The sequence below is a fragment of the Rissa tridactyla genome, chromosome 7, assembly GCF_028500815.1.
Source record: "Rissa tridactyla isolate bRisTri1 chromosome 7, bRisTri1.patW.cur.20221130, whole genome shotgun sequence".
Lineage (NCBI taxonomy): Eukaryota > Metazoa > Chordata > Aves > Charadriiformes > Laridae > Rissa > Rissa tridactyla.
The window spans coordinates 54,852,633-54,876,561 of NC_071472.1; the positions used below are offsets into that span (position 1 = coordinate 54,852,633).

The window sequence follows — 23,929 nt, forward strand, 5'->3', positions numbered from 1 at the left end:
TTTCACAAATAAAACAATCAGCATTTATTGTTGTATTACAAAACACTTCATATTTTGGCAATATTTTACAGTTTATCCTTTTCCTTCTTAGGGCCTGTTGAAAAGGTATGGGGGAGAAGAAAAGAGGAGAATGTTGAAATCAAGATTAAATTTCAATGTCTTGCTTAAAAAAAATTCTCCCAAACCGCCCCAGTCCCTCCCACCAAAATAAAAATCTAGTTTCACTCAATTCCACTATCCAAAGAGGCCATGGGTGAAGCGGCAGGCAAAACTCTGGCAAATTCACTATCAAACGCATCAAGAAGACAAACAAAACATTCACAGTGGTCTTCAGTATGGTCTGTTGCGTTGATCATTTCTGAAATCATTTCTGAAAAGGAAATAAGATGTTATAAGGAATGCCTTAAGCAAATAACAAATAGTCCCTTCAGCCAAACAATCTCTAAGCCAACTTCTGCGTATTCTTCTATGTTTACATAGCCTTATCCAAAAATGCTCACAAAACACACTCAACAGGCAAACTAACTTATTTTCTCCAGAAGCTCCTATCTGCAGTTAAGTGTTTTGATAGCACAGTTATGTATGCACACATAAACAACACTTTTCCCACAGTCCCTATCAATTCCACAGTCCGTATGCTACGCAACGAAGCGAGGGCTTACCTTCCTCCCATTTTACCACCATAGCCGCCTCCTCGATCGCCGCCTCTGCCACCACGACCTCGATATCCTCTTTCTCCTCCATAGCCACCTCTCCCACGAAAATCTGGAGGAAAATGCAAAACGACACATCAGCCAGGTTTTTCAAAAAGCTGCAGATGTCATTAACACTTCTAACACTTCAGAAGAGATGCAGTTGTTTTCACACACCTCCTGATGGACGTGAGTCTTCTGGTCTGGGTTCACCACACTGGTTGCAGGAATTCCTGCGAGCGAAGTTCATATTACCACAGGCCCTAGAAAAGACAAGTATTCCCCAGACTTAGCTGCTAAGAAACTCAGACAGCATACATGAAACAACACTGCCCAATTAAAATGACACTTACGGGTTAGGACAAACCCAATCACCATTTTTGGGTTCCCCACTTCTACCCTGGAAGCCCCCACCTCTTCCATAGCCACCTCGTGAACCTGCAGACAAAATTATAATCAGAATAAAGGAGGGGAAGTGTCTATGACCCACACATGAGAAACATTTATTAAGGACTGTCACTGCCTTCAGAACCCAAGTGACAGACTTTTCAGGTGGAAGAAAGAGTAAGTTTTTAATGCAAATATATCCCCACTAGGCAAGCCCCTGAAACCATATTAGGAACTCTGAAAGAAGCAGGTTGTACCAATGACAAGAAATTGTACCACCACAGAATTCAGCATCTATCAGCTGACTTACTGCTAGCTACAAGATAGCTAGAGGACTTGGGCAAATGACAACAGAAGTTTCAGCCACTACCAAATCTCAACAGCATTCAATGTCCTGAAGTTAATGTATCTGCATAGCTTAAATACACATGTTCGCATGGGCAGGTTTATAACTTAGGCAGATGGGGAAAAATAAGAAGCAAGGATAGCATATGGTGGCCAGAAAAGTCTGCTCCACCACATTTTTTATAAATTCTTTTTCTGCAGTAAAAGGAAATTTGATCCACTTGAATTGCCAATGGGTAAATATAAAACCACTACGTGCATTGATAAAACTTCATAAAGATTTAACAATGTATAATATCACATATGGCCAGACTTAGTCACAGAACAAAAATTTAGGGGAAAAAAAAAATCTGTCTGGATTAGTGCCAAGATGCATCTGACAAAAACACAGGGACAACACAGTTCTTGCTTTCTGCATCAAAAAGATTAAGAACTTTTATACCAATTGAAGTTCTTGAAGAATCATTTTTTACCAGCCTACAAAACCGCCCAATTTCAGAACTAAAATTTGTTGACAGCCACCACACAAAGCATGCTTCCTGCAAAATGGCAATTAATATCCAGTGGACTACTGACAAGACTGTATTACGCAGAGAATCAGGGAGATTGACACCTGTCTAATTAAAGGAGTCAGACATCCAACTGCTGCTCTAAGTCAGTAGGAGCTAAATAATTTACCCTGCTTAATACCATCTGGAAACACCAGAGTATCTCAAGGCTTTGCTGTAATAAGCAAATACTCATTGGGAATTCACACCTATATGTGTGGAACCTGTACAGCCTCAACACCGTTGTTATATTATCTCTTTAAAAGCAACGCTGAGACATGATCTGGAGACTTTCCAGTTCAGAAGATCATAAATTCTGTGCTGTGTAAAAGAGATTACAGATTTCAGTTTTCTTAACTTGGTTCAATCCTTATTACTCCCTTTCATGGCAGAATCCCAAAGGCCCGTATACTTTGATGAATCACTGCTTCAAGTCAATTTCTCTTTCATAAACCATTAATAGCTAAAAAGCATTTAATTATGCAAAAAAAGGATTCTACGGATTTTAGTCCCACCTCGACGTCCACCACCTCCACCTCCTCTCATGAACTCGGGCCGTCTAGTTGCAAAAGAAACTTTGATAACATTGCCATTGAATTCTTTTCCTGTGGAAAGACAGAAAGTGAGAGAAAGATCAATACAGCTCCCAACAACACAGCAGCAAGTTCAGAAGAACAGAAGTGATTTGCAAATACAGACTGAATACGAAGCTTTAAGATGCAGGGAGCCTGGAGTACATCTCTTACTTTTAAACACACCGGTCGAGATGTGAGATGGCAAACACCGAGGTACTCGCTAGGTCCTCCACAAACCCATAGATATTTCTTGTGATTTAAATGTGACCTTAAGTTGCAATTTAACTAGACGCATAAGAACATTTAAAAAATTTTTGGCCACGTTCATGGATAAGTAGTTCAGATGTTTGTTCTTGCCCCAAGTCCAGGCAACAAGGCTTTTGTACAATGCAACAGCCAGCAAAAAAAGATTAAATACTCCCAAGTAAGTGAAAAACATGAACTTTTTAAATATGAAGTCTCACTTCTTCATATATACAAGGTTTATCACAGAACACACTGGACTGGATGTGTGCCTAATAGAGTCATATTTGTTTTACCCTCCTAAACAAAAGTCAATTTGCATTTTATTAGCAAAGTATAAACCATCAAATAGCATGCCATGTCAGATTTTTTAGGCACTGGCATTTCACAACAAGTACAGAGTATGTCCTTTTGTTTCTGCCCCATGTTATTTAAATTCTGTGGACACAGGTCATAGGAGCAGGCATTCCTCCCCCCATGTTTACTACTACAAAAGAGTATCACTGTATTTCCTGCATGAAGTCTGAAAAGTTTTACATCAAGGTATTTCTGGGATCTGCTCTCTTCCTCCACTGAACCCGGAATTTAAAAAAACCTCGTTCTTCACTGTGCATATACAAAGCACTTGGCACAAGATTGCCATAACCATTGCCAAACTCTAAAAATGCTACCACAACACTAATATCAATACTAACACTGTAGGAAATTCCTCCAGCTGCTAACACAGATTACAGCTCTATCGGTCTGAACAAGTTACACTCTCCTGAGTGACACGAACACCGTCTCTCATTCTCTGTGCGTGGATGACTGAGGTACAGCAGCAAACCCTAGCAGTTTCATTACACATTTTTGGTTTTAATCACTAGCTGCTGTCCCACTGAATGAGAGAAAAGCCAGCACACACAAAATACCAATGAAATAGAGGTCTTTGTTAAAAAAAAGAAACCAAACAATAAAAAAACCACCAAAAAAAAAGGACAAACAAGAAGTAACATGGGGTCCCCAATGAGGTTACTGATTTGCTTCTTCCACTGCTTGTTAGATTCATAAATAACTAAAGGAACAGGTACTCTCACCCACCATCAAACCAGTCAATTGCTGCTTTAGCAGAAGGAGGGTCATCAAAAGATACCGTTGCTTCTCCCTTTGGTTTGCCAGTATCCTTATCTGTATAAAGATTTATCATAGGTTTGCCAGTCTTTTTGTTGGTCTGAAAAGAAAGGTTGTACACTTGGCATAAGAGAAATACTGGTAAAAGCCAGTTCATAGCAATAAATTGTAACAGCTAAGTATCATTAGAAAGAAGAGTCTCTTGGAGCTAGCCTGCAGAAACAGATGCTTTTGACTGACAGACACTGACTGGCTGTTCTCCATGAAGTAATGACAGGCCCAGTTTTTACAAAAATTGAGGTCAAGTGCAGGAAGTCCTAATTTAGAATTGCAGAAACAGAAGAAACAGCCACAGAACACAGAAGCGTACTTGCTGCAGTATGAGGGTAGTACAACAGACAGCGTCAGTGTTATGGGTTATGAAGACTAAAGAAGAGATACGAAGCAATCTAAATGACGCTAGAAAAAAAGTTGCTAGTGCTGCCAGCTTACAAATGAGCTGTCATCTGGGAACCCAGATAAAAATATTATCTACAACTGCTGGGGAGTCAGAGCGAGCATTTGCCTTGAACGGTATCAGTACATTTCCAATACACTAGCTCCACAAGTTCTCTTCCTTCTTACCACTGATTTCTCATTTCACATACCTTTATAATACCAATTTGTTTGAAATAGTCTGCCACTTGATCTGTTGAAACATCCTCTCCAAGTCCTTGCACGAAGATAGTGTTGTTATCAGAGTTGTCAGACTCTGAATCTATGAAAAAATAAGCTACATTTACCATGCATTTTTGTGGTAGCAACAGAAGCAACATTTTAAGCTCAGGTCTATACTGCCCAGTAGCAGATCCTTAAATCCCAAAGGCATCTTGTGTGAAATAAAAGATGAGCAGAAGCATAATTTTGAAGTTAACACCATCTACTTCAAAAATGCATGCACAGCACCTCCACATGCTGCAGTACAGCAGAGACTGCACACATTCAACAGCTGACCAGCTGTCTGCCACACACTCACCTCACCCATGCAGTTAGGACATCCAAACCCTAATATCCAAGTAGTATATATTCTAAATAACACAAGTTTAGCAGAAGTGTTATAGCAGTGAAAGCAGCTGCTTGGCTCAAGCAGATTCCAAGTTCATCTGCAAATTCTTACTTGCTGTATGAAAAGACATCCAAAAATTCACATGCAATTTAATAAAATACATTTCTTTCAAGGAAGACAAGCTTTAGCTACATTTCTTTTGAGCCACGGGAACTGCAGCAACATCCATCTTTCTAGACGTACATTTAAAAAGCAATGACTTAAGAGAGCTGTAATCCACTCCCACCCACTGCTTGTTTTCTTACCAGCATCTGATCTTGGTCCATAATCCCTTTGACCTACGAAACAGGTTTTTTTAAAAAAAAAAAAAGAAAAAGACTATTTTTAGCAAAACATTTTCAAGTGACTTTTTTAGAGACAAGAAAATATTTACAGTATGTATGCAATGCATCTAAGATCTAAAACATTAACCAGAGATTTAGAGAGTATTTAGATTAAAACGTTCAACAGAAGGTGTCTGTAGGACGTTAACGTGTTCTTTAACTTGCAGCATGTGGCAGTTGCCACACTGATGCTATGCTGGTGTTATCTTGCCAATGCTGGTTTGTCAGATCACCAAGCAGTTTACCGCTTTATTTTTTTTTAACCTCTAATACCTTTCTAAGAAGCATTTGTAACAAAAATTTTTAAAAGAAAAGAAAAAAATAATCCGGTGAACGTCACTGTCTCCACAAATTCTTTCATGCAATTTGACAATGTAGAAATCCAGTTTACTGCTAAAAGTTTGGCTATTAAAACTCATGAACACACCAGCCTCACCAAAACGCTTTAATGCTTCTACTAGATAGTAACAAGATATTGGTGGCTTTTAGATTTATAAAGAATTTCCACTGAAACATTTTCGGATACTCGGCACTTACCACCGTAATTTTTGAAGCCACCACGGTCACCACCACTGCAGAGGAAAAATTGAAGAAATGATTTCTTCCTTAAGTCTCTATGAGCTGAGCCCAAGGCTCAATCTACAGTTAACTGATCACAAGTTGAGAGTTACTCTCTAGCAGCTAAAGCACCATCTCTATGTTCTCCTCACTACTCATTCACGTTCAAAGATTATATTACATGAAAGTGAATAACCTCACAGGGTGCTGCACTGGAGAAGAGACGCCCTAAAGAGTATTTTAAACTAACCCACACGCATGTCGTTGTTTCAATACTTTCTCCCATCCCATAAGCCAAAATGACTGCTATTAAAAACTGGGTTTTAAAACAGAAACATTATTATCATGAAGGTTAACGGGCTTTTAATTGTAGATGTAATTGCTACTTTGGAATAATTAGTACTTTAGTACTTTCCTAGAAGTAAGAAGAGCTGAAGTTAATTAACCTCCATTGTTATGCATTTATATACGGGCGACAAATTAGCAGTATCAGCCACTCTCTGAGGAAGGGTCTGTGGGGACCTACTGTACTATTAGCACTTGGCACAACAGAGAAGGTGTGTGTATGTGAGCTTCAAAAGCAGAGGCCGTCAAGTTTTATTTCATTCATTCTGAAACCTGTGGCACAAAATGTAGACCAAGTTAAGAGATTAAACATTATCAATTTTCAAAGGTTAGAAGGGGATTTTAAACAGGACGTTACGCCTGCAATTATGTGCATGAAAATAAACCCTCACTCTTTTCAATGGAAATGGTTCGTACTAGCAGGATTTTTCACAACAGCATTTTTAATTGCATCCATGTTATGAACACAGTATAATCAATATTCAAAACCTTCAGGAAAAATACAACCACTGCATTTTTTAGAAAGTCAATAACCAAGAGTCAGAAAGACTATCTCATACTGCCATGTGCAACTGCCTGCTCATCCTACTTTGCACGAGAGACACAGCCACCACCTCAAAATTAGGCAGGTTCACCTAATCCTGATAGTTTTCACTCTCAGGAGCTAAGACAAAGCCAGTGGAAGTTCAACCCCTGATGCAGACAGCTGTCTCCAGGCTCTGGAACTACTGTGCCAGGACGAGCAGCTTCTTCACCAATGCCCTTCACAACTGGAAGTCAGTCCAGATTTTAATTCAATCTATCTGCCAGCACATTGGAGTCCGAAGATGGGACACAAGCATTCCAGCAAAAGGCAATGAAATAAAATTAGGGAGTAACTTCTTTGGCATTCTGTGTATCTGTTTTCTGTTACAGCAAATGCAAAGTCGTGAATGGGAGGTACTGCTTAACATTTCTCAGATAAAATCTGTCCAAAGTGAAGGACAAGAGAAGAACAAGGTTTCAACAGGTATTATCAAAACTGGCTCAATAGAGACATTTTGTGAGAGTACATATAAGGAGTATTAGATGTTTGTCATGACAGACTATCACTTTTACTGGGACTTTTCTTAAAATAAATGTCTGCTGCAGATTTTAAATTGCTTCTCCACAGAAAAAAATCTGAATGCTAAACTGCAGCATCATTTACTCATAAGTAATTCATTCTGCTCATTAAAGAGTAAAATGAATTAATTTTATATGCAGTATCAGAACTGGTCTTTATTCAAGGCTGGCTATTTTCAAGGACTGATGACAAAAACACAATGGTGATCATAAAATTTAAGTATCTTTCTGCCACCTCCAATTCACTTCAGGTAAAAAAAACAAAACAGAAAACACTTCATTATGAGACAACAATTTTCAGTAGGATGCCTGCTCTTCCAGGATTTTAGCTCAGAAATAACAAGAGTGAATACATCAACCATGAAAATGTTATCAAAGTTTTCCAACCCTAGATTATGGTTCCAGTTCATTAGGACAGCATTATCCACAACAAGTACGTTTTCTGATTTGAAAGTATACAGCAACAGAGACAGAAATTCAAAAAACCCAACAACCTAAAAATATACAGAAAATATGTTTATGATTAACACAGCCAGGATTTTACAGGACGCAAAAATTTTGCTAAGATGCTGGGGTAAAATGTGCGTACCATGATTCCAAGAAGCAATAAAGTTGGATATATAAAATGTAAGGGAAGTCATAGTCAAATGCCTAATTTCTAACTTTGTGATACAGTAATTCTGCACCCTGCACTAACAAGTGCAATTCACAATTTTTCATTAGTTTTTTAATTAATGGGTGTAGAAATACGTTTTTGCCCAAATATGCTTCAGCGTGTTATCTTCTGCTTAGTCTCACACGACTAAGCCAACCAAAACCTGCATCAATTCATTGACATATACTTTTGATAATAAACTGATGTCTTCCTTCATTTTTAAGTCCCATTTCCTATGTGACTGATAAAGCAGCAGCGTGTTACCTTCTTGAGATTGCTGGGCAAAGCTACCCAAGACCCCCAGGAGGCATGTGGAAACACTGCAGTAAGTGAAGTCAAACACAGAAACTGGCTGCAAGCAGCTGATGCCAGTCTGAGATTTACCCCTCATTGAGACCTGAACTCTACATGTCTATCTCAGCAACTGAATTAGTTCCCACACTATTATCATAGAACACGTGGAAAATATAATGGCAGTGCTTCACAGTCTATTGCTTTACCAGTCTTGCACGCAGACCAAATAGATGGGTATCCAAATGGACTTTGGGGTTTTAACATCCTATGTTAGAATTGTGAACCGGTAGCTAAAATTCAGCAATGCCACCAAAGATAATAAAATAAAAGAGACTGAACTGCAAGCAGCCAGAATGTGTACGTGGCATCATTCATAGTGACAAAAATGTACTGCTATGAAAGAAACGTCATGAGACGTTCTTTTCTCCCTATGCTCAGTCATACATTTAAACATCACCTACTTGCGTGTAAATGGAATTCATCTGAACATTGCTTACTTCAGCTGGGAGTAACTCCTTAAATTAAAGGCACAGTTACATGGAGAACCGAACATTACAGAAATAAGAAATATACTCTAAAATGTGATCAGATATTGGCAGAGGTAGCACTAAGAACTCAGGAACGAAAATCCAGCCTCCAACATGCATCTATGTCTTGCCAAGGATGTGGGAGTTACACATAAGAACGTATTTTTACAAACGAGAAAGGAATGCTTAGTGTACCAATAAAGTCACCGACAGATGGGGTTTTTTTTTTGCTGCCTATTTATTGCCTCTGTTCATGTTTTTCCAGAGTCTATATAAGGCTAAGCTCAAGCATACACATTACATGTCAAAATATTAATTCTGAACACAAACTGCACCGTTGTAAAAAACATTTGCACTAAGTAGTTTCTTTATATCACAATAAGCTAATTCCCACTCATAATAGCTAATACAATAAACAAGGTGCATAGGTAACTTCTGTTTACAGGAAATCAACATCAAATCTGCACAAGCGGAAAACAACAACAACCTATGCTGAGCAAAGTTAGGATTTCTGTGACAAATCCTAACGCAATGGCAAATCCTTTTCTAAACTGCATCTACATAGTTCCACCAACAAAGACTGCGTGAGCAGATTCAAAGGCAAGGCTGCTCCCATTTATTCCCCAGACTCTAAAGGAAGGGCAGTGTCACAGGTATGGCCTGAATGGCTTTTCCAAGATGAAAGAAAACAAACCAGCTTTGTGTTGCCACCGTACTTCCCACTTACGTGCTTAACCAAAATAACTTGTTCCCACAATCACAACAAGCAATTAATTCCTTACCTTTCGGATGAGGACTCTAACAAAAAGGTGACTTATTCTACAATGAAACTTGGAAGAATAACCTATAATAAAGCTGCATTCTCAAGACCTGGTGCACCTGCTTTCTAACCGAAAGAGCTCAAAGATGAGACTCTTCTACTATGGGTTTGAAAAAAAGAAGATATTTTGCTTCTTAGCCAAACTACAAATCAGTGAGATCATCAATTTTTCAAGCTTCAAAATGAAAGGGTAGAAAAATTCTACTGAAATCCCCAAAGACGTAATTCATTAAAAAAAAATCTGCAAGAATAATTTTGAAACCCAAAGCTACTAAGATTAAAAAGTGAACATCTGATGCATAAGAAAGTGATTGTTCTCTATCATAATAATATCTGCTAGGGAATCTGAACAGTAATTTTTCAAAAGATATTTTCTTCTCAGTGCTGCATGACTTTGCCCAGGGACAAAAGAAAAATGAGGGCTGAAAGCATTTATTACAGTACATATTCAAGTCATTCCACTTTTCAGAATAACGATTCATACCTTAACATTACTGACTATGTTTGGTAACATTACCGACTTTTGTAAAGGTTATTCGAAGAAATGAAAGCTCTCCAAAACTTAAAAATGCCGATTTGATTTTGCCCCAGGTATTCCACTGGCAGACTGCTCTGAGGGGCCCTGCATGCAGGGTAAGGTTCTGCAGGCCAATGCCACCCGCAAGAATCTTGGCGAGAGTGGCTGTTGCAGCCAAAGTCACTGTATCACAAATACAGGACAGCAGCAAGTCAGTGATGGTGCTGATGAACAGGATGCGTTAACAGCCCAGCACTACGTATATATTGGGAAATACATCTCTAAGAACACTGGAGACTGGGTAAAGCTCTCGCTGATGAACAACAAGCTGCAACAAGCTCTCCCTGCATTTAAATGCCAGTCAAGACAAAATTTTTTATTACTAGCTAACACAGGAGAGATTCATTTGCTATGATCTCAAGCTAGCTATTAATTTTTCTGTAATGTCAAGGAAGAATATTTTTTTTCATATTGATGGAACTCATTTACACGTTATTTTCTAACCACCATAAAAATCAAAAATACTGCTGTTATTACAGCAGTACAAGTATCTGCGTAGACAAGATTTTTAGGTAAGATTATTTCCTGATGGCTATGGAATTTCCACAATTTAATGTTAAGCATTAAAATGTGATCGAAGTAAAAAACTGAAAGTGGTAACTAGTTACTGGAGATAAGACTTGACATTCCTACCAAAGCTGCTTTTAGGGAAAAAAAAGCCAAACAAAAAAAACACCACCAAAACACAAAACCACCCAAAGAAACAAACACAAAAAACTATCCTGAAATCCCACATTTTCACAGGACTAAACATGATTTCTTACCTTATTAGAAGTTATTTTCCCCTTGATTATACAGTTTGTTACTTAATTTAACCTTTTACACTTTTCTAATAAGCATGACTGGTAAAATACAGGTGAGAGGCAGAATCCTCCATCATAATTACGCAGAAAGACTGAATAAACATATATGACACTGTAGTTTCAGAAAAATTTCACTGCAAACGGCATTAAAGATTGCATGGCTTAACAGAAGCAGCCAGACTACCTAATAAGTCTTCCCACTTTGCTGCATTTTCCCCCACTTCTCCATTCACTTCCACTTTCTTCCTTCTTTCGGCTTTCAAGTCTACTGAAGTACTACTATCTACATGGATATGTGAACAAAATTTTTCTTACATTTTGGAAAAATATGGGAAGAGGCTTTATTTTCACAGACATCAGTTTGTCTTACTTTATCTTGCAAAGACAGAAATTTGTTTCAAAGTGATAAAATCTACCGAAAATGTGTTTTTTGAAGCTCACATTCATTCCTCTTATTGGAGAGGGCTCAGCTATAGACAGTTTCTTAAAAACTCAAATTTTATCATACAAATATAGAAAACCCTCATTCATGTAGAAAAGCTGATTTTAAAAAATGGTTCCATTTTAACTGAAAATGAACTTAGAAATTACTTTGCTAGTTAAGTTTATATTACATAAAACCCCAGCAAATTATAACATAAAATAACCATTAATACGCTTTTGTAATTGTGCTACCACACCTAATTAGGAGAGGTAAGGTCCACCTACATCAAAACGGCAGGCCATGAAGTACAATTTAGGACCACCTTAGGAGCAGGCAAATTTTAAATATGGTTCAAAAATAAATACTTTTTAAAAAGTCACCAAGTCTTAACGCACTGGTGGATTATTTCATTTAAATTAGATCAGTTCAAACAAATAGCACTGTATAATTAGAGTTCTTCATCTGGAGCTCTAGGAATAACCCAGAATTGTGCAGCCTGTTAAAGGATAAGTGGTGGGGACAAGCAACACTTCAAAGCTCACTGGAAGCTTCAACGTTCTTATTTTGCATCAATGAGCACTCTACACCCCCAACCAGTTCACAGACGTACATAAAGATAATCCAATCATGATAGTTTATGAAGAAATAATAATGTCATCTGGCCTAATTCAATAGGATTTAAAGCAAAGGTCCCCATATCTCAGCCCTATGCATGAAATCATCTGCAAGCACAAAATTAAACATGTGCATAAATTTTCTTGACAGGAACAGGGCCTAAGGCAATGGCAGAAGGGGCAACAGTATTGTCAGTATTTAAAAATCTACCTAAAATAAATGTGTTTAGGCTGACAGCTAAACCAATAACAAAAACTGTATTTTAATGGAAGATTAAAGTTTCAAAATACGGTAAAGAACAAGTAATGTTCTTTACTAAATTACTCCTAAATTATTTAGAAAGCAGAAAGATGATTAGCCAACCTTAGTCTAATGATTTGTCACTGTAAAGTCAAAATAATTCCCTGTAAATTGTTAGCTGCCTTGGCTATGAATTTTATAAAACTTTATCAATCCCTGGCTCTTGGTTTTCTTGTCATCGAAAACATATTTTTACAGGTTTTAAAATATCTCATTTCAAGGGATGGACTCAGTCAGTTTTTGTATTGCAATTCATGTAAATAAAATGCAGCTATTTGTCCTAACAATCAAATGCTTGGTCTCAATCTGTCTGAACCTAGAAGCTTTTCCTAGGCAAAATGCATGTCTGTGCAGCACAGAAAGGTTTAATTTTAGAAATCTTCCATTTTTGGAAATCTAAATCTGAACCACATTAGGAACAGACATGTAGTAAACGAAACTTAAAAACAGCTAAATAATAAGAAACAAAGGTAAGGAACTGCAGGCACTGGAATGAGATCACTTACCCATATCCAGACATATGACCTCTTCCATCCATGTCATATCCCCCTCTACCTCCTCCCTGTGACCCGCCATATCCTCTATTATCTTCTCCATACCTACTCTTTTCACGACGATCATCTGGAGGAACGAGTAAAACAAAACAAAACATGAGGAAATTGTCGTGCAAACTGCAGTGCAGTGAAAATTCCCAACCTACAATTATTTTTCGCCTCAAGTCTACCATTTAAATCTGGAAAGCATCAACTCCTAAATCTCTCTTACATTATTGACGCCACAAGTAGTGGAGCAAGGTTTGATTTTGTTCCAGTTATCTCCCTTGGCTTCCAGGGCCACAAGGTATGTCAGAACGTAAACACTCTGTACTTTAATTACACTCCATTTTCCAATCATTAAACACATATTGTCTAAAATACACTCTTCATTCTACTCCCATGTAGCCTTCCCAGTTTGTAAAAGACATCACTGAAGACAGAACAAGGATAAAAAGCATGGGTTGTGCTGCTTGTGTGACATTACTGGAAAAAAAAAAAGGGTTAATTTTAAACTTCTTATTTCCTTCTATCTCAAAATTCACCTACACAGCATAAAGCTGGAACGTGAAGTGCAAAAGCTCTTCATGACTGATCAAGACATGTCACTCTCACACAGGAAGAAGGTTCAAAATAGCTTAGGAAGAAAATTCCATCTAGAATTTGCAGAACTTGGGGCACGGACTTTGCAAGGCTGCCTCTAACAAATGCAAATGCAACAATTTTGGGGCCCCAACAGTTTTTCATCTCTGCATGATGTTTCAAAAGTCATAACAAATAAAACATTCCAACATTCCCCAAGAACATCACATGGAAAAAGAGCTTTAACTATTCATCAAATCAACTGTCTGTGGAAGGAAATCCAACTATTTCACAGTGTCTCTGCTCAATGTTATTAGCCAATATTGAATTTAACCTGTGAATTTTACCTTGGCTGTTGTGGCTATAGCTTCCCTTCTGAGACTGGTAGGACTGCTGAGAATGGCCATATGAGCTTTGGTGCTGGTTATAGCCTGACTTTTGGTCATATGAGCTCTGGTGGCCATAGCCCGACTGTTGGTCATATGAGCCCTGGTGGCCATAGCCCGACTGCTGGTCATATGAGCTTGACTGCTGGTCATAAGAGTCTTGGTTTTGTCCATAGCTTGACTGCTGGTCATAAGAGCTTTGGTGCTGACCATAGTTTGACTTTTGTTCATAAGAGCCTCTTCCACTTAAAATAAACAGAATTTGTATTAATAGCTAAACGTTCACAGAATAGAGAGCAAAATAATGGCTGAAAATTCATGACATTGATAAAATTTCCTAGTCACAGTCACCTCACAGTCATTACTGGTATATGGATATGAAAATACTCTATGTTTCATCTTTGTTGAAATATATCTTGCTTCCAATAAAAGCAAGGCAGAAAACTGTATGTTATCATGGCTTTCAAGACATCCTCAGTTTCCACTGTACATGTAACTTAAGAGCATCACTCCCCTTACATATCCCAGTACAACGCTTGCTTTCTACCCTCTCCCCAGTAGCATGACAACAGCTGATGGATAGCCCATGACCTGCTAAGCGCCAGATCTTTCCCTACAGAACTGCAGGGAAGACACCTGCTGCTCGTGTTTTATTGTGCAGCTGATACTGCTGCCTATGAAAAAAAGAATCCCCAAATTTTGCTTTCACCGAATTGCAATCTATCTTTTTCTGGGCATTCTACCATTTGGCCAGGAACTTTTCTAACTCTTGTGATATCCTCTAATATACTTGCAGTTCTTCCCACTACAGTGCCATCTACATATACTATTCCACCAACTTTCATCAGAAACATTGACTAATATCACATCTAGGATACTCCAACACAATGTGGCTATACATACTAAGAGGGAGTTGTAACTACCCTCTGACTAACAACTTTATAGCAACCACAAGGATATCTTACCCACACCTTATTTCCCTAGGCTACTTCAGCATCCAACATAGAAACTAAAGTATTTTGAAACTCTAGATATATGAGAGAATTGTTCCACTTGGGTTACCCTTTCACAGCAAAGCATTATATAGATTTATGAGAGAGAAATTGCATCCAGGAAACACTGTCTCTTACTCATACCTTTGTTTTCCCGCGGGTACGTAGTTGCGGCTCAATTGTATTATTTTTTTCAGTAATTGAAATTAATCACTGACCTCTGCCACTCTTCCCTCTCTTCCTCCTCACTGCTTACACCCTTTTTCAAAAGATGAGGCACTACATTTGCCACTCTCCAGTCTCTGGCAATCTAGCCAAAATGTCTCAGAAAAACAAACAAACAAAAAAACCTAAGACCCAACAGAAAGTTTCTACCAGCTTTTCAAAGCACTCTAAGAAGTCGTCCTTTGGATGCAACCAATCTCAAAATAGCCCATCTGTGTAAATACTGTCTAATCTGATCACTCCCAGTTCTAGCCTAGATCTTAGCTTTAACACAACTAATCCCAGTGGCAAAGAAACTGCGAAGATTTTTGTTCACCACTTCAAAAAAAAGTCAGCTCCACTTTAGCCTTTGCACCATCACCAACGAAGGAAGCACCGTTGACAGCATCCTAGACTATTTGCTAGTTTTCCTTCCTTCCCTCCTTAGGATGTGAGAGCTACAATTTTGTGATCATCCTCTTCAAAGTTGCTATCATTTAATTCCTCAGTTTCTCCTTACTTGTTAGAACCATACATTGAAAAGTTTCCCTCCAATGCCTTTTTTATTATTTTCTTGATAAAAAAACAACTTGTTGGAGAATATACACTACCGCATTTTTTTTCCCCACTGGATGTCTACAGAGTTAAAAGCTACATTATTGCCTAGTCTTGTACCTTTGTACAGCTCTAATAAATGCTCGAAAAACAAAGCAAAACAGAATCACATTCCTGCCTGCCTTAGAAATGCAAAAAAGACACTCTGAAGGACAGCACCTACTGCTGACAGATAAGGACCTTGCTTGTTTATATTATGTTTTGTAATAGTAACTACAAAACTAGAAACCAAGTACAGGTTTACTGAAGTCCAGATTGTCTTACCAGCTTGCAAAAAAATATAAAAAAAATATTTGGACCTTGGACACAAGAAGTTTAGTGCATGACTGTATATTTTAAAGAGGTCACATGATTCTCAATAAAGATCTACTGCAAGCAATAACCTTGGGGTGTATGCATGAAACTTGTAAACTAGATAATGAAGTGGCCTTGTGAGCTGTTACGGGAAGTTGGGTTCTATTTTCCAACATACTTTAAAAGTTGCATCATTAATCCTCCTGAAACTGATTTGAGTACAATATTACTTAACAAGTAAAATACACTTGTAATAGCACGAAGTACCGAGTGCGGTATGAAATGCACGTTTAAGTTATTGATAAGGATATAAAACCATGATGTTTTGAGAATTCTACTTAGTTGGAAAAAGAAAAGGTATTTCTTAAATGATATTTCTGAATTCTTTCCTGTTGTTTCACCACAAAAAGGCATTCTAAGGCAGATACGAAGTCTGCAAACCTAAGAAAAGCTAAGAATTTCCTTGATAACAGCCTATTTGAAGTTAATAAAGAGCACTGTGAGCTTATACAAAATAATGTGTCTGGAGAGGTACTCGATCTGTCTTTTTCTTAATCAAAATAGTCTCTACCAAGTCCATTCTTCATTGTAGTCACTATCCAAAGACTTTCTAAAGTGTACCTCCCCGGACAGCTTGACTTCAAAACAACTGCACCCATCCTTCTTACATAAAATATTCTTCCCTTACCTCCTGTTCTTTCAAGCATTAAAAGTGTCCTAAGAATGTGGACTTTCAGATGTTTATCCTTTTTTTTTAGCAATGATAGCAGGAAATCTGTTACAGCTCTAGTTAAGAATGTACAACTACTAGACAGTACTTTAAATAGATGCTGTTAATCTCAGCTTCCTTACCCTCTAGACGACCCTTTCTGCTGCCCCTGACTGCCGTAAGACTGCTGGTTGTACGAGCTCTGATTCTGATTTTCATAACTGGATTCATCATCATATCCCTGGGAATCTTGTCCATAACCTGGAAATTGAGGAAGATATTTTTTAGTAAATATTCACCTTTTAATTACTGCCAATGAATGTAACAAGCTAGCCAAACCTGTTTGATTTTGTCCATAGTTCCCATGATAGCTTCCATAGTTCTGTCCATAGGAGGAATTGTCTCCACTCTGCCCATAACCAGAATATCCCTGTAATTTAAAGAATGTACTCAAATAAGTGTAACTTCCACAGAAGGTAATTACAGTTCTCCTTCACTAGACACGACTGCAAACACCAAGCACAGCTGAGAATGGGCTTCTTCCCGGCCCAGATATGGTCACCCAGGAACAAGTACTTTTACTCAAGGAACATCTGCTTTGAAAGAGAATGTTGTTTTCAACTTACCTGTGTTTGTCCGTAATTTTGACTGCTCTGATTGCCATAGGACGAATAGCTGTAACAGAAAAATGCATTTAGTAAACGCTTACAGTGCCCTCCACATGGGTTGGAAACTAAAGGTATTTTTTGTGTTATTTTCTTTTCATTCCAAAATAGGTGTTTAATCCCTAGGCATATTAGGGATAAACAGGCATATTGGAACCGCATCAATAAACTAATGGTTACTACAGCTGACTGTCAGAAACCAGAAGAGCTTATTTTAATTTCTGCTCTTTTTCAAGTGTAAACTTAAAGTACATGGGCTTACTGTAATTTGGCAGATTCTTCACAATCACAGAAAACTTTATCATATATAAGCAAAGCTTTTTAGTTTATTCAGGACATCCTTACAAAACTAATTTATTTTCATCAATTACAGTCAATTTGGTATTTGTTGGACTATTCAACAATAACATCATGATCAAAAACCACACTAACTTTAGATTATACTTACTCCTTATCCTGCCACTTTAAAACTTCGTGAACTGATAGAAGAACCATGTGCTGAAACTCATATCATACTCACATATAAATTTAAACTCAGGCAGTGCTACATGCATCTTGTGCTTTCATTAGCACAATCAATATTAGCCACAATTTTCACGCTTCCATAAGAACACTTTTGTTTCACTGAGTAAAACAGCCCCCCCAAAACCTGCAGCTATTTTATGAACTGGCTTTTAAATGTCACAAATGCGAACAGTTAGTTAACAAAAAAGTTCCCTCCAATGGGAAAATAAAATGGAAAAATAAAATTTTACATCTATATGGCCCATCATCTTCACACATGTATAGCCTATGACTAAAACCTTAGTGAACAGCTTAAGGCAGTCATATAGAAAAATTCTCGATATTCATAACATTTTAGAAGTTCTTGCTATTAAAAGATGTCATTCCAATTTAAACCTTCTTATTGTCTTCCCTTCAGGAATGTAAATTTTCTTCCTGTTTTTGCAAACATCTTAATAAAGGCCCAGGGCAGCAAGCTTTCTGCACCTGTAACTCCAAAGCCACATCAACACTGTAACATGCACAAAGATTCAAACATCATGCTGGGAATACGAAATGGCCTTTTATTTTGCAGATTTAATTGCTAACAGCAAAAAACCCCACACATACCTCTGCTGGCCCCCAGACTGACTGTAACTTCCAGAATCTAGAAAAATAAATAAGTCATATTGAGAAATTCCAATTAACATTTTATTCCTCAACTTACTATCAGAGGAAGAAATCTGGGGAGAGGGAGAAAGGGTCAAGTACACTGGATAACGTAGCTACTTCCCCTGCAGAATGAGACAGGTTCCTCTTTATTAACAGAACAGAAAATGCTAAGACCAGGAGAAGAGGAGCACAGAAGCACAGGGTGTGGGGAACACGATACAGGTGTTGAACTTTCCTTTTGAAGGATGTGAATTCCATTTTCAAGGCATCTCTTCAAGTATTCCGGACTCTAATGGCTATGATCATTCAACAGAATGCAGCAGCTTAATTACTCAAGCGAAGCTAAGCACATGAGTCCTACTGAACCCCTTTTTAAGATGCCCTAAGAAAGTTCTTTCTAGCAAAGGGCACAGACACAGGCAGAATATGGAGATGTAAAATCAGGGGTGGAGGAACCATGACATTTCCTTTCTTCACCCATATTGCAAAAGGAGAAACATTACCACTAGCTCAAACCACGCAGGAATTAATTCATTTACACACAACACAAGTCATCTAGGCAGGTATTATAAATATTATTTCCAATTAAAGTAAACAAAATGTTGTGACGGAAATTGATTCTTGAAACATATTAGAAGAATGTGAATTTCAAAATATGACCTCAAGTTAAAAAAATATATAAACAAATTCATTGAAATGGTTTGACTTGTATTTAGAGTATCTAATTTGTAAAAGCTATCAACATTACAAAAAACTCTACTACCTGCTAGCTGGAATTCAGTTCTCAAATAAAGTGCTTTGTCTTTACTGATTTAGCTCATCACATTATTTTATCTTGTTAATTGCATGATGATGGATTTCCTTATCTTCTGCAAAACTGCAAATTTTTATGTGCTAAAAGCTCTTACTCTACAGGGGAAAACACACATTCTTACCAATTTAGTTTCCCAATTCAGCTGCATGTAACAGATGCAGATGCACAAAACACACATGCATTGCTCCATCAACCCTTCAGAATTCAGATGGTCCTGAGCAGCCTTCACCTCCTCAGAGACATGCACATGAGCTCAGAGACAAACACAGAGACACCCAAGCTACTCTACACCCTACCAACTTCTTACCCACATGGACTCTCTCGATCTCACTTTCTATGCAGGAGCCTCAATTCCTCTTGACATTTTTGCTTGAAATTCCCACCTTCTTGTCAAAACCCAAACATCATCCTCCTTTCTCTGCCAGTCTCACCAGTGCTGTCACTCTGGATAACAGACCTGCAATTTTCCTGTTCCTTTCAAATCTCTTCAAGAATTTGTACAAATATTGTGGTGCCGCAGTCTAATAAAAACTATCAAGAGCTTCTCTGTTTTCATCCCTAATTTCAGCCTTTCCCCCACTCACTCTCTCCAACCTCTACACCTATAACTGACTAAGAAGCTGAAACCAGAGGCTGAGTTCCAATGCCGTAAGCGTCATAAACGATTATAACCATTTTCCAATCAAAACACACATCAAATTGCTCAAAGTCTGTTCATTATACTTTTCTCATCTGGTTGTAAATCCAACCCTGCCAGTACTTACACATATACTTAAACACGTGCATATATACTTCCAAGATGAGGATTATTACCTAAGCTATTCAGACATGAAGCAGCGTTTTTAATGGTAAAGTACCTCCTCAAGGCAATAAAAAAGCATCAAATTTCACATTCTATAATAGTAACATTTACAAAAAGCTGAGATGAAATAGTTCATTTCACACATCCTATGAAGCAGTTTCACTCAGATGTGAAACATTCTCCTCCTTTTGCTCTGCTACACAATTATTTCCTTGCCTTTTCGTAACAACAAGCATTTAAAAAAAGTGCAACTCAAACATGTTTGTTTTTAATAAGAAGGTAAATTTTTTACATTATTTCAATTTTAATGACCATAAAGATTACTATTAAATAGGCAATGGCATTTTAAAATTATGATTTCACTCTAAAATTTCTATGCCATTAGTGCTGCTAATTAAAACAAAGAATATTAATGGTTGTACCAGAAAGAATTCTTGAGTAAGGATGTAATTAGCTATAAAATAAAGGACTACACTTAATTCTCCTTAGCTTCTCCCTCAAACTTCTGCCAAACCACTAAATTTTGGGAAGAGTTTGAAAGCAACCAGATAAGGAGCCTGTAAAAAATGAATACGTAGAATCTGAGGAATTTCCTTTATTTATATACTTTTCTACATCCTTTGTTGGGCTGCTTAGTCTACAGGCTTCTGATCAATTTATTTTGGTGAGCTCAATAGGGACAAGAGTCTAAATACTTTTGGAAACGACAAATAGTTTATTCTGGAAATTCCTGGATACGCAGAATTTTTTTCTGAATGTTTAAAAAGCTCATGGAAAAGTTTCCTGTGAATGAAGTGGGGCACAGCAGGCTAGACACCTTGCGCTGCTCAGGAAGTGTATTCCTCTTAGGATAGAAACATCTGCTGTGAACATTTGAAAACTGAGGTTCTCATACAAAGTAATTCATGTAAAAAAGCAGCATTGCTTCTATAGTCTTCTCAACTGAAAAAAATTCTCATGTTTGAGCATCACCACAGAGTAAGAACAGAGGAGACACTCTCAGATGCTTGACTGGTAAGTACCTGAGATCTGGGAAGAAAGTGTTTTTAGTTTACTGCACAACTTTACTCATTTAGTAAAAGTCTTCATGGTTTGAACTCATTATACAGTAGCTTCCGACATGTTTTCTTCTCATGACAACTGTCTGTTCTTGCACTAAAGGATTCCTTTAACATATCGTGCTTTGTTTTGTTTTTATTCTCTATTATTCATATATGTAACATGAGACAACACTAAAATGGCTCAACTCTAACAAAACATGGTTCACTCCACAAAGCACTTACAGCCCTGGCATTCCTTCTCCCATTCTGGGATACACTACCTATCCATGGCTTCACAGGGCCATCACTGCTGGTGGGACAGAAACATTTCTGCCTCAAATGGGATGAAGAAACAGCCACACAACATGCTCCAGCCACACAACGTGCTCACAGAAGCCCCAGGAGAAGCTGGGCTGCGTCACGTCATCTGGGGCAGCAGACATACTGTCTCCACACTCAACTAAAGGCCTCCACTGGGAAAAGAATTACAGCCAGAGCATTTTTAAGCCCACACCAGGGGGGCTGTGAAGTTACCCGCTTCGCTATGCTGGCACCCTCGGGGCGGGGGGCGTTGCTGATAGAGCAGAAGCAGAGCAAATGCAGCAGATACTGGGACACAAAGGTGGGTACCATGCTGGGGGGTGAGGAGGGCATGTCCCATGGGTGGGGGGGTGCACTACCAAAGGGAAGAGGTGTTCCCATTCCATGGGGGGTGTTGACCCAAAGGAAGAGCAGATAAACCATGCTGTGGGTAGTGGCACGACTGAAAGGCAGGTCCACATCTCACACTGGGGGGACGGGACATAACCTAAAGTGGGGGCCCACCGTGGGAAAGGACCATGACCCAAAAGGGTGGTGGTGGGGCAGAGGTTTAGACGACCCAACAGAGTGCACACATACACCAAAAGGGGGTCCACACCTCACACTGGGGCGGGTACACAGTGACACGACACAACCCAAAGGGGCAGCCCACAGGGAGTAAGGGCCATGACCTAGAAGGGGTGTCAGGCGGCCTTACATTGCACAGCAGCGGGGGGGTGTGGGTGTGTACAGGACCCAAAAGAGGGGAGGCCTACACCAAAAGGGGGTCCACATCTCACAGCGGTGGGGGGGCGGGGATGAGGGTGGTGGTGACACAACCCAAAGGGGTCCCACAGAGGAAAGGGCCATGACTCAAAAGGGGGTGGCCTACACCAAAAGGGGGTCCACATCTCACACCGGGGAGGCAAAGGGGGGGTGGCACAACCCAAAGCGGGGCAGGGCCAGACCCAGAAAGAGGTGCCTACATCCCAAGCAGCACCCGAGCGGGTGGCCCCGATGGGATCCTGCCCCCATGCCCCGCACTCCATTGTAAAACGGGGTGTGTGTGGGGGGGCATTTGGCCGGACTGCCCACGCCCCCCTGGATAAAGGGGCGGGGCTCCCCGGGAGGGGGGGGCGGCCTCAACGGAAAGGGGGCGTGGTCAGAGGGGGCGTGGCTCCCCTCCCCCTCTCCGTCGGCCGGGAGCGGGCGCTAAACGGGGGTGTGAGGAGGGGAAAGGGCCGCGTCTCCCCCTCTCCACCCGCCCCCCCCCCAACATGGCCGCGGCCTTTTCCACCTGCGCCACATGGCGCTCGCCCACCCTCCCACGCCCACCACACCCGTACGGGAAACAAGAGCCACCGCCGCCACCACCGCCGCCGCCCCCTTCAGCCCGCCGGGCTTGGAAGCACCTACCCGAAGCCATGGCGGCGGCAGCCGTTAACCGGGACTGAGGGAAACGGGGGGGGTAGCGGGGGGGGAAAGAGAGCGCGAACGTGAGGGAGACCAAGCGCCGCGCCGGCCGCGCGCACACTGAAGAACCCGCAGCTCGCGCGGACTGCGGGGCCGGGCAGCCAATCAGAGCGGGCGGCGCCTACCACGTGGCGGGGGGGGAGTAGGGCCGTACCAAGTCACGGCGGGATGGGGGGGTGTGTGGGAAGGGGTGTGGGGGGAATGGGTGCTCGGCGCTGTACGGGTGTCGTTGGGTTGGATGGGGCTGTGCAGGGAGGCCGGGAATCGTTTAAAAGATTAAATTAGTTTAATTAATAAGCACGCAGGGCACGGTCGGGGTGCTGAGAGGGAACTGGGGGGGCTGCTGGTGCGGAACGCCCGGCTTTCCACACCAGCAGCGCCCCCAGTTCCCTCTCAGCACCCTGCTTGTGCATCGCCAGAGAGTGTTTAAAGCTCTCCAAAAGAGAATTTATCACCCCAAACTTCACAGCAGCCAAGGGGGAAAGTCCTCGTCACGCTATGAGCAGGTGGTGCCAGGAAAAGAAGCGAGATGCTAAGATAAAGAAAACATCCCAAATCTGGGTCCGAAAGAGGAAAAAAAAAAAAAAACCAAGGTGCGCCCGGGTGTCTGACACTTAAAAAGCCAAATGTTGGCTCAGAGAATGGCTTTCTAAGAAAAGGGATGGTGATCTTGGGAGCCACTTCTACGAAACAAGAGACATTGCTGCAGAAAGGAAGGTTAATGAGGATGGAACTGAAGCGACGGCAAAAGCAACTTTGATTATTTCACCTGATTGGTTTTTTAGCAGTCGTATTTTGTGTTTCAGATCAAGCTACCTTCTTGCGAGAGCTAGAGAGGGAAAGTTAACAGTTGCACACTTTCTGTCTAGTCACACTCTCCGTGTCCATCAGCAGAGGAAACAGTGAGTGCTGTAAAACCTTGAGCGCTGCAAGGTTTTACCCTTGGTTTTGTTTTTTTGGTTTGTTTTTTGTTTTTTTTTTAAAGGCAGTGAAGAGCGTTCTCTGATTTCAGCTG

At 39.9% G+C, this 23,929-nt stretch overlaps 1 protein-coding gene across 4 annotated transcripts; it reads right to left on the reverse strand.

Annotated features, from left to right (window-relative positions):
* On the reverse strand, positions 1-22,999 carry TAF15 (TATA-box binding protein associated factor 15). 4 transcript variants are annotated; one of them, XM_054208730.1, is made up of 16 exons: positions 22,858-22,999; positions 18,444-18,480; positions 17,292-17,340; positions 17,005-17,095; positions 16,809-16,926; positions 13,813-14,096; positions 12,857-12,971; positions 5,866-5,900; positions 5,251-5,283; positions 4,548-4,657; positions 3,871-4,000; positions 2,488-2,577; positions 1,046-1,130; positions 870-955; positions 663-765; positions 1-370 (listed from the first exon to the last, which is right to left on the reverse strand). In XM_054208730.1, exons 1-16 carry the CDS (start codon positions 22,865-22,867, stop codon positions 331-333), a joined length of 1,416 nt encoding a protein of 471 aa, XP_054064705.1. In that variant the 5' UTR covers positions 22,868-22,999; the 3' UTR covers positions 1-330. The 4 variants fall into 4 exon arrangements, with proteins under 4 accessions (XP_054064705.1, XP_054064706.1, XP_054064707.1 ...); XM_054208731.1 differs by lacking the exon at positions 5,866-5,900 and having other exon boundaries at positions 22,858-22,983; XM_054208732.1 differs by lacking the exons at positions 13,813-14,096; positions 22,858-22,999 and adding an exon at positions 19,421-20,303.
* Positions 23,000-23,929: the final 930 nt, after the last annotated feature.

Bases quoted from the DNA above. Each gene is read 5' to 3' on its own strand.
- TAF15 (XM_054208729.1), bottom strand. From the start codon at position 19,489: ATGGAGCAATGCATGTGTGTTTTGTGCATCTGCATCTGTTACATGCAG. The intron at 4,001-4,547 runs GTATGTGAAATG...CTTTCTTTTCAG, and splicing joins AACAAATTGGTATTATAAAG to ACCAACAAAAAGACTGGCAA. The intron at 371-662 runs GTAAGCCCTCGC...TTTCCTTTTCAG, and splicing joins GGTGGTAAAATGGGAGGAAG to AAATGATTTCAGAAATGATC.